At 42.3% G+C, this 13,143-nt stretch overlaps 1 protein-coding gene across 1 annotated transcript; it reads left to right on the forward strand.

Annotated features, from left to right (window-relative positions):
* The first annotated feature begins 6,730 nt into the window (after positions 1–6,730).
* On the forward strand, positions 6,731–12,533 carry CTHRC1 (collagen triple helix repeat containing 1). Its single transcript, XM_063131320.1, has 4 exons — positions 6,731–6,892; positions 10,417–10,638; positions 10,896–11,112; positions 12,176–12,533. The coding sequence occupies exons 1-4, from the start codon at positions 6,731–6,733 to the stop codon at positions 12,316–12,318; spliced, it is 744 nt and encodes a 247-aa protein (XP_062987390.1). The 3' UTR covers positions 12,319–12,533.
* The last annotated feature ends 610 nt before the right edge of the window (positions 12,534–13,143 follow it).

A 13,143-nucleotide genomic window follows, 5' to 3' on the forward strand; every position in this document is an offset into this window, starting at 1 on the left:
GTTCACCAGCAGATTGGGGAAGAGATAGCGGTCTCCTGTCTCTCCCCAGCGTGTGGTATTGTATACTGCCAATGAATATAAAGAGTCAGGTTTTTGTTAGCTATTATGACCAGTAGGCATCGATAGACTTTACCTTTCTTTTTTAAAAATGGAGTAGTTTATGTCAAGAATTACATATTATAGATTGGTTCCAGATTTAGTCAAATTTGGAGTAGTTACTCTTGTAATCAATCGGGGCTTAAATTAGTTTGACAATCTATCTCATTGGATGACTTGTGTTTTTCTCTGCTCTCCACATTTATAATATAAACCTCTGTCATGTTTGCCTCCCTTGTCCCCTTTTTTTGGTAAACATTGTTATCAGACTATTATTTAGAGATAACATGTTTCACCACCACTCCAATAATTTTAATTTCCTTTTCACAGCTCTATGTGCCCCTTTTGAGATAATGCACCTAGAACTGAACACAACATCATATTGATATGCTATTTTCAGTCTCTTCCCTAGTAATTTCTAATATTGGATTTGCTTTTTTCATTGCAGTATTGTACAGATTTTCAGTAAGTTTTGCTTTCCAGGATAAGAGTGACATGCAAAGTCTAAATCAAGAAAATAACTTACATGTTTGTTACTATCGCAAGCTTGTTTGCGATATTAAGTACCTCCTAGTTAGAAAAATAATTTTCTAACTTGCAGCACCTCCTGAAATATTTTAAAAAGACCACCTGCAAAGAGCAGGAGGTAGCAGAAGATGTAGGTTCACATTACGCCAGTCCTTTTACAACTTCATTGGCTGCCAGTCCAGGTCCGGGCCCGATTCAAAGTGCTGGTATTGACATTTAAAGCCCTAAACGGTTTGGGGCCAGGTTATTGGAAGGAACGCCTCCTCCCATATGTACCTGCCCGGACCTTAAGATCATCTACAGGGGCCCTTCTCCGTGAGGCAGGTGGCTACTAGGAGGAGGGCTTTCTCTGCTGTGGCACCCCGGTTGTGGAATGAGCTCCCCAGAGAGGTCCGCCTGGCACCTACACTGTACTCCTTTCGTCGCCAGCTGAAGACCTTTTTATTCTCTCAGTATTTTAACACTTAATTTTAACTTAAATTTAAACTTTACTGTTTTAACTCTGTATTTTAATCTTACATCAATTTTGCTGCATAATTTAATTCTGGTTGTGCTTTTTATACTGTATTTTGTATTTGTGCTTTTAACCTGTTGGTTGTTTTATTATGGTTTTAATTTTTGTGAACCACCCAGAGAGCTTCGGCTATTGGGTGGTATAAAAATGTAATAAATAAATAAATAAATTAAATAAATAGGTTGAGATTTCTTCTTCGAAATGTGGTGATCTATTTCAAAGAAAAGAACAAGCCCCTGCTTCTTCCAAATTCTTTCAGCTGGATGTAAGAAATTTCATCAAGACTGTTCCAAGTTCTTCCAATTCAGCTGCTTCAGCAAACTGAGGATCTTCGCTTTCTGCAAAACACAGAGGAGGAGCATAACAGCTGAATAGGATGAAGAATTAGATTTCTTTTTGAAGTCTGACCACCCACTCTCAAAGGAATATCTCATTAAAACTCCACATCACAGGAAAACTCTGCATCCATCAACTGGCACTAGATGCTCTGTTCTGTGGTGCTTTGAAAAATTAGCCTGCCTTTTTTGTATGGCTGTTTGAGCAAAACCCTTTGCCAATGCTTACATCCAGTATTTACATGCAAAAAAGAGACAACTTGCATCAAAGGCAACAAATATGGCTTATACAGAAGAGCTTTGCTATAAGTCCTTCTTGTGTTTTTATTTCTCCTTACGATGATTCTTTCTGCTTATTTTTATTCAAAAGTGAGAAAGTTATGTTGTCATAAGAATCTTGCAGTTTATTGATCTGAATCTTTTTTACAAGTAAAAATGCCTCTCTCATGGGACGTCTGATCTGTACTTCAGTCTTAAGCGGCTTATTTATCTATTTGATGAACCCTTGGAGAGGGATGTTGCCTAAATCAGGGAAATATAAAGGATCCCAATTTTCTGCACTTATGCAAACATTAGGATAATGTTTTAAGATAAAAAGTGCCCTGGGTGAGGAGCACTTTTAGCAGTAGCATCCCCCACCCTTGGTCAGCTTATACCTTATTTTAAAAGTATTTATAGTATTTTTATTCATATTACCATTTTTTTAAAAAAAAATATTATAGAAATCACATATTTAGAAAAGCTTTGGCATGACCAGCTCGAGTTTTTAATCTGTTTTTTAAAATGTAGTCTCCATTTTGTTTCCTTTTTGAAATTAAGTTTTTGCAAAATAGGTACCGTATTTCTTCAATTCTAAGACACACTTTTCCCCCCATATAAACATCTCTAAAAACAGGGTGCGTCTTAGAATCGCGGGTGCATTTATTATTTCTTAGAATCAAAGCTTTTTTTCTGTTGATGGTACTGAAATTAGTGTGCGTCTTACAATCGATGGCGTCTTACAATCAAAGAAATATGGTAGCTATCCTGGAAATCCCAATGTTGGGATGGAAGCCTGGATATAAATGTTTTAAAAGAAATGCATTGATGCATAGTGAACCACTTAGAGGAGAAATGCAAACACTTCATCCAAAAGTCAATTAAAAAGCTCCCACTGATTTTAATTGAGCTGAATTGCACCCTACCTTCATACTATTCATGATTAAATATATATATTCTGCTAGCGTTTGGCAAAACAATATCTACGCATTTAAGTTGTGAGGCATTTCCCTTCTAAGTGATTCACTATGCATCAATGGTGCATAGTGTGTAAATAGCTCTAGATGGATTGTGTTAGTCAAATTTAACCGCAAGTGGGCAGGCCCCGGCAAGCCTCACAAATAACTAAGGTAAATGTGAATAGTAACAGATAGCTTCTCGGCAAGCAATTAAATGCCTTGCCTTTGACTCTGAACCACTGACAAACGCCAGCAGTTATCTGGAGTAATGCCACAGTTCAAGGATATAAATTTTAGCTACATCCAGGTGGAATTGGAATGCTTGGCTGTTTTAATAATTACAACAGAGTACTTTAACATGGTGATGTTACTGGTTGCCAGGGCTGTTAAGTCATCAAAGCACTGAGAAATAGCTCGGTATTCTACTATGCCAAGAGTAGCCAACTGGTGGCCTGTATGGGAAGTATCCAACTGACGTCATGATTTTGCCCAAGACTCATAGCTCAACACTGATGCCCTCTTGACTTTGGAGTACAGAGCTAGGCAGGTTTTTGTCTTTTGATTAGCTACAGTGAAATTGGATGTGTCATAGCTTCCTCTTCCGCTCTCACGTCATTATCTGTGCTGCTGACTGCACATAAAGAACCTCTAGCTTTGGAGTAGCAGGTGGTATGACAAAAAGGCTCTTTCACCTTTGCTGGAGGTGGGTGGAAAAGAGAGAGCACATCATACTATGCTTCCTTCGCAATGGCTGGCATCACATCAGGGGATGCTAGAGCTTCTGAGCAGCTTGACCTAGGAGGGTCATAATTATGCACTGTGTGGAGAAAGTGGATAGAGGCATTTCTCTCTCAAATAATACTAGAACCTGGGATCATACCATGAAGCTGAATGGTGGGAGACTCAGGGCAGATAAAAAAGGAAGCACTCCTTCACAGAATGCATACTTAAACTATGGAATTCGCTACCACAAGATGTAGCGACGGCCACCCACTTGGATGACTTTAAAATGGGGTTAGACAAATTAATGGAGAAGATTATAAGTGGCTATTAGTCTTGATGGCTATATGTTACCGCCATTATCAGAGGCAGTATAGCTCTGAATGTCAGTTGCTGGGGAGCATAAGCAGGAGGGTGCGATGGCACTCGTCCTACTTGTAGGTTTCCTGTAGGCGGCTGGTTGCCACTGTGTGAACAGAATGCTGGATTAGATTGACTCTTGGTGTGATCCAGCATGGTGGTTCTTTCATTCTTTACATATCTGGAGGGTACTAGGTTTATGAAGGCTGCGTCGTCATCAATTATTTCTTACCTGCCTCTCCGTTTGGATCGAGGCAGGGAACAATAAGTATAAATACATAAAACTCTAAGTGGGAGCCTGGTGGTGAGGAACTTGGGTAAAAGGACACTCAAGTGACATAGATAGCACTTACTCTAAATGTATTGGTGACTTCCATGTAAAGCGACATAGCTCCAGCATCCAGCATGGTGGGACAATTGCTGGGGCTTTGGCAGGGCCCACTGCTGCTGGCACTGGTGCAGCTCAACTGGTAGAGCTATGGAAACACCTTGCACAAGGCACAAATATGAAGCAAATATCCCATCTTTGAATATATTCAGACCATCTCTGAATCTGGGGGAAACCAGAATCCAAAACAATCCAAGATGAAATGGGTTGGTTCGGAGGCATCTGACCTGGGTGGTGCTTATACTTCTGTAATCCTTATTTGATCATTTTTGAACCTTACTCCATAAAAGGAAAATACTAGCTAGGGGTTGGAGGGGTGAATGGAGGCAGAGGAGTGATTGGCAGCTCTAGCTTCCAATGAGGGAATGACTTTACCAGGGCTGCTCTCTTACTTTCGATCACAGTGGTTTGGGGAGGGATGTAGAACAGATATCAGAAATTGTTTCGGTGATTTCTTTTTGTTTTGTTAGTTGCGTATGCTAGTCTCAGCAGAGCTCAGGGTTTCTGTGACTTGAGAACCACAATTAGCAATTCCCACCGACATTCATGTACTGGCTGCCACCACCCCTTTCCCCAGTGTATGCCCCCTTCAGGAGTGGGACCACCCAGATTGTCCTGATTGGAGTCCACCAAGAGAAGAGCCTTTAGTGTGATGGCCCCATCTCTTCGGAACTCCCTGCCCCTGGAAGTCAGGCACACGCCAACACTGTGCTACTTCTGGCACCTCCTGAAAACAATTCTTTCCCAGGAAGCATTCTTCAACTGACCACCCACCGTTTTTATTGGTATTCTGTTTTAAATTAAACTGTTTTAATTTGCTGTTTTAATCTTTTTACTGTTTTATATCTATGTTCACAGCTCCGGAATCTATTTTAGATATGGAGCAGTATATAAATATTGTAAATAAAGAAAGAATAAATATATGCACACTGAGGAAGCCCTGAGCTCTGCTCAGCGTCACAGCAGCTGGGCTAACATTTCCCCACCCTATCTTCCTATACAGCAGAACCTCCAGCTCACATATGTATACTGGATACCACCAGTACATGCATACCAAGTGAGCCTCTGCCATCTAGTAAATGGGGGGGGGGCACTGCATAGAACTTGCTCAGCCACACCCAAACTGGAACCAAACCAGCATGCATGGCTGGTGCGTGAATGTTATCTGTGAACAATGTTGGTTAGTAGGTTGCTGCATGGTTACCTGGGAGTGGTTGTCATTGCTTACTATGTTAGGTTTGTTTTCTCCTGCTATCAATGTGCTTTTGTCTTGGCTGCTAAGGCACCATAAGCTCCCAACTAGTTTTGTGGGTGAAAACCTTTTGAGTATTGGCAGCCATCCCCAGTAGACCACAGGATGAGGTTGCATAAGTGCTTGGGACTGCAACTCTGTATTTTTAAAGTTATTATTACATTAATACCCTGCTTCCCCCCCCCCCCTTCGCATGGTCCTCCTCCTCCTTGCCATTTTATCCCCAACCACAACCCTGTGAGGTAAGTTAGGCTGAGAATCAACAACTGGCCTAAAGTCACCCAGGGAGCTTCATAGCCCAGCAGGGACTAGAACCAAGATCTTCCCAAGTCCCATCCCAATACTCTAACCACTATCCCACGCTGACTCCATTTCTAACAACACACAAGAAGGGTTGGGTCTTTTGAAAAAAACAAGTGGTGGTTAAGCCAGTTTCCCCCCATTCTCTGTAAATCAAATTAGAAAAAACCACAACAGCGGCTAGATAATACACACTTCGTTTCAAGGGCACTGCCTTCATTTCACATTAGCAGTAATCGTAAACCCCACCTCCCTCCGACCCCAAAAGGCATTTTATTCACGTATCATGCTGTGTCGCCAAGAGAAAACCATGCACCAGTATACTTTTTCCTACGTAGAAATTAAATGCCACTGCATTCCACACACCTGTTTTTAATGCTCTGCAATGGAGGATACCTTGGCCTTAAGCCGCCTTTGTGTTAATAGCCAACCCCCAACCCCTCGCCCCGAGCGCGTCGCCGGTATGGAAAGAAAACCTGGGCTGTGTTCAGGCATAGCAGAAAGCAAGGAATGTGTCGCATCTGGAAATGTGAGCCCCTCACAGCCGAGGGGAAGAAGCGGCCGCGTTTTCCCAGTTTGGCTTTCATCCAAGACGGTCCTAGGAGGGGAACTAGATGGCGCCTAGAGCGCGCGGCGAGTTAGCCATGCGCCCCCCAGTGGCCATTCCCCCGCAGACCCGGGATGGACACGTTTGGTGTAAACCGCTCACCCCACATTATTGTGCCCCGTGCATTGACCCTCTCTCTATCTCGGCCATATTAATTTTGGGCGGGGGGAGAAGGCGGCGCCCTGCTTGTGCCCCTGGGCCATTCGCTGGCCAGGCGAGCGCTACTGCTGAGCGCGGCCGGCGGCGCATTCCTGGCCGTCCCCTGGGAGGGAGCTGGTGGGGTCCGGCTGCAGTGAAAGGGGCGTCTATGCGCGCGGCGGCGGCAGACACTGTCCAATTCATCCGCGCTCCCCCTCGGCACAGCGCGCTTCTGTTTCCGCCAGGTCCACAAGCGCCAGCCGTTGCCGCCGGCCATGAAGCTCCTGCTGCCGACCGCGCTGCCTCCGCCGCCTGCGCTCGCCGCGGCGTTGCTGCTGCCGCTGGTGCTATTGCTGGCGACGGCGCCGCCGCCCGGGATGTCGGAGAACCCCAAAGGGAAGCAGAAGGCGCTGCGTCAGAGGGAGGTGGTGGACGTGGTGAGTGGACGGCTCCCCGCGGCGCCTGGAGGGGTCTTGAGCGGCGAGGGTGGGGGCTTGATACCAAGGGCCACGCTGGAGCCCAGCGGAGGCCCCTGAGGCGCGTATTCAGCGGGGCATAGATTCGTCGCCGCCCACCAGCTCCCTCAACCAGTTGTCCCCTTTGGGAGTCAATCGGCGCTTTGCACGGAACGCGAGGTAAACCGAAGTGGTAGAATCCTTTCTGGACTGTACCACTTCAGGCGACACGGGGAAGTGACAATATTCTAAAAGTCTCTCTTATATATACTGAGGCTCAATATTGGGCAAAAGGCGGGATACTGCTGCTGCTGCTATTACTACTACTACTACTACTACTACTACTACTACTACTAATAATAATAATAATAATAATAATAATAATAATAATAGAAGGCTCAGCATGTTGCTTGTTACTAGCGCACCAGAGAAGCATTCTATGCACACACACACACCGATTTATTACTTTCATATATGCTGGGAGTTGATGAGGAAGATAATATGAGATGATGAGGTCAAAGCACTTCATATTTTCTAGGTGCTGTTGCAAAGAAAAAGAAAAGAAATCTGATAGACATGAAACAAAAGGAAAAAGGACCGGGAGGGAACAAGGGAGTAAGCGGATGGAAGCGTTCATTATGTTTTATGCGGGGGAGCATTCAAAAATGTTTCTACCCATTTGGAGTGTGAATTCAGAATGCAAGTAATTTAGCCTTCCCCAACTTGGTGCCCTCCAGATGTGTTGGATTGCAACTCTCATCATTCACAGCCTGCTGGCTGGGAATGATGGGAGTTGTAGCCCAACACATCAGGAGGGCACCAAGCTGGGCAAGACTGCTATGTAGTGTAGCCATTGTTACGACCTGAGCTTGCTCTCTTGGCTAACATAACACCCACAGTTGGAGGGGTGGGAAGGAGTCCGCTGTGGTGGGACACTGTGGCAGCAGAAGATGAGTAATCTGATTGATCTCCTTGAATCTTTGTTATTACTCACTTAGCTGAACCTTTAGAGAAACGGTTAGTGGGTTTCTTAAACATTCTTGCTCATTCAAGGCATTCATTTCCATGTTGGACACATCAGCAGAGCTGGCTGAGGGAGGCTGTGGCTACAGTCACCACCACGTCCTCTCCTCCCCCAGATGTATGTCCACTGGGGGGAGGGGGAAGTACTGCCTAGTTAAATCTAAGCAAGGGAGAGGGAGGTGTGGGTGGAAGGAGAGAAAGAAAAAATGGTTCTTTCCCCCAAATTAAATGTAATGCTATAACGACTATATGGGACTGAATTGGTTTAGACTTTGTGTATCATAAAACTATTCAGATGAGCATAGCTAGCATCTAAACAGTGGTGCAGCTATGTAATTTTAGACTCTGGACTTAATGCCCACACTCCCAGGGCTGGGCCTATGCCATTTGGCTGCCTGAGGCAGAACAGCAAATGGATGCTCTCCCCTCACCCCCAAAGTCATGGTGCATACTTCCTATTATCCACGATCAACAAAATTATTTTGGCACCCAATGCAGAAATTCTCACAAGTACCTCTCCCCATCCCTAGCAATCAAAATACAATGTCAATAAATTAATAACTATTTTCTGCTTTTTCACAACAAATCTGCTGCCTGAGGCAGCTGCCTCTTTCTGCCTAGTGGTAGGGCTGGCCCTGTCCCCTCCCCTTTACATGGCCATGAATACTACGGAGGAGTGGAAAATGCACTTTCCAGGATACAAAAAGAGAAATGGGGAAAAGTGTGCTTTTTTGTATCTTGACCAGATACAAAAAAAGGGCAGGGCTCCTGTGCCTTTGACGGTTGTGATGAATAGGAAATTTCACCAGGTGCTGTATGCATACAAATGACAGCTGCTAAAGTTCCCTTTTCTATGTAACTGTTAAAGATAAAGGAGCCCTGCCCTTAGAGATGTAAAATTTCCAGAAATTTTGAAGCCATGGAAAAAAAACTGCCCCCCCCAATTTTTTTTCCAGAAAAAACGAAAATTTTCAGGAAAATTGAAATAATGCAATATTAGCACTTTTTACAGATTGAAAGTCACTTTGTTACTTTAGGAACATAAAATGTAATTATGTCCAAGTTGGTTTGGCATAAAATTATTACATTTGGAATATTAAAACTAGTGTATTCAAACAATTATTACAAATTTAATCTACTTTTTTAACTTTTGGGGGGTAACAAATGGAGCTACAAGCTCCTGAACTGTTAGGAACACCTGAACTGTAAGGAACCTCCTTGGTTCTGCTAGTTTATGAGCAGGCAAAACACAATTAAAAAAAAAACAACTGAAGAAACCACCAACATTCATAACAAAGAAAATTATTTATGTCTCCACTAGTCCTCCAGTGTCAAGACATAAAGCTCCCATTCCCATAAAAAGAACTGAGAAAAATGGGGGGGGTGGAACCAAGATTCAATGAATATGCATGAAATTTAATCAGACTCATTTTCTGACCTATAGCTATCACTATTAGTTTCAGTCCCTGCTTCCATGGAAGTGCCCCCGAGAGGCAGAAATGCATCTTCCTCTTGCATTTGAGAGTTGTAGTCTCAGTTTGCAACCTAGGACTTGCTTGTCCTTGGTGCACAGACATTGTAATAATCTGATACTGTACAGTTTTTAGAAACCATTTGGAGAAGTAAATATCTGAACACCTTGTCTTAAACATTTTATTCATCATGCTAAAATAAAACATCCCGTAATCCATTTTTTCTTCATTTTTTTCAATTTTTTTTTGGAAAAAAACCAAAAAAGGCTTTGGAAAAAAAATGGTTTTTTTCTGAATTTTTCCGGGCCTTCACATCTCTAGTCACCCTAGGTAAATGAAGTGTGTTTACTACAGAAAACCTATTTGAGCCAGCTGTTCCTTTCCACTTCAGTAACAGGATATTTTATATAGTATTTTATTATGTTCAAAGCACTGCACTGGCATATTTTATTTATTATTTTATTTAATACATTTCTTTGTCATCTTTCAGGGTAGGAGCCCTCCCAAATTGGCATAAAACAATAAAAACCTAATAAAAAACAATGCAGTATTAAAAATGATAAAAACACAATAAAACCAGCAATAATCTGATTCTGCAAAAGAGGCTTGCTTAACACCACAATCCTGTGGCTGTAATCCTGTGCCCATTTACCTAGGAGTAAGTCCCTTTGAAACAGTGGGACTTACTTAGGAGTAAACATTCATTGGCTTGTGTTGCATGCAAGTTCAAACAGGCACAATTTCATTTCAAACTAGGGGCTTCCTGATTTGAGAAATGAACTCAAGTCATCTGTTCTTCCTGTTTCTAGCAGAAGCTGACTGTAGTGCTGATTGGCTGCCCATCTCTCCAGCTGGCTGCAGCGAGTGCTGATTGGCTAGCCCTTTCTCCAGCTGGCTACACAGAGTGCTGATTGGCTGGCACACATGCACCCTTCCCCAAATAAATATTTGTGTTAAGTAAATAAACACAACTAAATATTACAAAAAATAAATGTGAATTTTGCTTTTCAGTATAATGGAATGTGTTTGCAAGGACCTACTGGTGTTCCTGGAAGGGACGGAAACCCTGGTGTAAATGGAATCCCAGGCACACCTGGGATCCCTGGCCGAGATGGGTTTAAAGGAGAAAAAGGAGAATGTATGCGGGAAAGCTTTGAGGAGTCTTGGACGCCTAACTACAAACAGTGTTCATGGAGTGCCCTGAACTATGGCATAGACCTTGGAAAAATTGCAGTAAGCAAACATTGTTTTTATTAAAATAGCACAATTAAACTTGGAATGTACTCAAGATACATTGAGGGTACAAAGATATGATGAAAAATGTTTTTCACATTGCTTGGGGTTGACTAATCCTCTTCTAGTAGCAGGAGACTCAAAGGTACCGTGTCGCCATATGGAATACCCCTGAGACATTGAAAACAACTTTTATCTAAACTAATAAATAAGTAATCCCCAGCTTCAACACACAACTTCTTTGTGTTTTCTAATAGGAATGTACATTCACAAAGATGCGTACCAACAGTGCTTTGAGAGTCCTCTTCAGCGGATCACTTCGACTTAAATGCAAAAATGCTTGTTGTTCACGATGGTATTTTACATTTAACGGAGCCGAATGCTCTGGGCCACTTCCTATTGAAGCCATAATTTATTTAGATCAAGGAAGTCCAGAGTTAAATTCCACTATCAACATACACCGCACTTCTTCAGGTAGGTATCAAAAACAGTGTGTGGGAATTTCATAAGGCCTGGGCCAATGTGAAATGCTGACCAGGCCACTTGGCTGCTCAAGTAAAAATGCTACTGACAAATTTTCCTTTGTAGTGGTAAATAACTATTACAGCTTTCCCTAGTCTGGTGCCCTCCAGATGGGTTGGACTATAGTTCCCAGCATCCTCCAACCAGCCTTAGACCCTCATAGTTTCAATGCAGGAAAGCATTCAGATACACGGCACAATGCTAATAGCGACTTATTCACCAGGTTCCCCTCTCCCTTTTAGGATCATACTGCAACAGAGAACAGTACTGTGCAGGGAAAGACACCACTCCCAACTTTGCAGCTATGATATGGATGCCCTAAAATGATAGAAAGAGATCCAAAATACAAAGGTCAAACCTGATGAGGTTATTGCCCTTGAAATTTTCTGCGACACACACAAAATAGAAATGTAAGGAGACAATTAAATATCATTTTCTATTAAAATGAGAGCAAGATGTTTAGTAACAGCTATTAGCTGGTGGAGTTTTGTGTTGTTGTGGTTTCTAACAAAAGCATTGCTATTTCTGCTGCCATATTGAATGGCTTTTTAAAAGATTGAAATTCTAGTTTTACATGTAAAGTACATTTGAGAATACTGATAAAAACAACCAGGGATATGCAAGGAACTTGTGCAGAAGGGAAATGGAAAGGCTCCCAACACGAGTTTCTCACTTAGCACACAAGGGAATACTAGGGAGCAGCTGTAGGGACAGGACACTCGCTCCTAGGTGAAATGACCACACGGAGGAAGGAAGCATTGCTTCCTTCTCTTCAGCCATCCAAGTTTCAAGTCCTGGCCAGCCAAGGACTGTACTTGCCGAGTGCCCTCTGCTCCGCTGTTGTTGCTAGAGATAATTCTGGTTCTCTGCTTCTTTTGGTCAGAGGATTCTAGCATTTGTAGAGATCCTTGCCTATACTGATGAACCTAATTCCATATTCTCTGCATCCTAACACTCCCTTTTGGGGGGTTGTAAATTTTGAGCAAAACTAGCATATGTTTTGTTTTTAAAACAGTGGAAGGATTATGTGAAGGCATCAGTGCTGGACTGGTGGATGTTGCTGTTTGGGTCGGTACTTGCTCAGATTATCCGAGAGGAGATGCTTCAACTGGATGGAACTCAGTCTCTCGCATCATTATAGAAGAATTGCCTAAGTAGAACTCTTTCCATGATCTGCCCCTGCCCCAAACATGATGTTCAGTGCCTTACATAAGTAGTGGTAGAGTGGAAAATTTTGAAGTGCAGGCGCTCATCATGACAACCCCCATGTTCCCAAGGAGAGTCCAAAAAACGTTGGCACTTATATTGATCCATTTCAACAAACCAGTTCTAGTGGTTTTCATCTCCACCAGCAGGTCTTTTGTAAAACTAATTGGTCTTTTACTGTTTTACTCTGTACAGCACCATGTACACTGATGGTGCTATTTAAATAAATAATAATAATAATAATTAATTGCCCATTCAAGACCAAGCGAGGACTTTCTCCACTACACCACTGTATATAGCCTCCCCTCCCCCCCGCCAAAAAATCCTTGAAATCTAGTTTTCTGTATACTGAAGTACACACTTGATTATAACGCACAAGCTTGTTATAGACATACCAGCAACCAGTTGGTTTTTTTGACATTTTGTTTTAAGTATCCCTAGCATGTTTACTATAATATTTTGGAGTATACATTCTGTAGCAGCAATCTCGATTTATTTACTACTTTTGTATAAATTCTAGACTATTCTTACATTTGTCAATAAAGATGATCTTTTATAGTCAAAGTAAATAAATTTAATTAGCAAATAGCATTTAACCTGATTCAAACACATACTTTCCTCAGTCTAAAGTGTGCCTTTTTACTTAAGGATGGGGCAGGATGGGGTAAGGGAGAACTACGTTTTTCTATTTTGAATAAAACAAGAAGGAATTCAATTTTTTTTAATTGAAAGACAGAATTCTGATGCAAATAAGTATTTTAAAAGTTAAATTCTGAT

The sequence above is a fragment of the Elgaria multicarinata genome, chromosome 7 (assembly GCF_023053635.1).
Source record: "Elgaria multicarinata webbii isolate HBS135686 ecotype San Diego chromosome 7, rElgMul1.1.pri, whole genome shotgun sequence".
NCBI classification, from domain to species: Eukaryota; Metazoa; Chordata; class Lepidosauria; order Squamata; family Anguidae; genus Elgaria; species Elgaria multicarinata.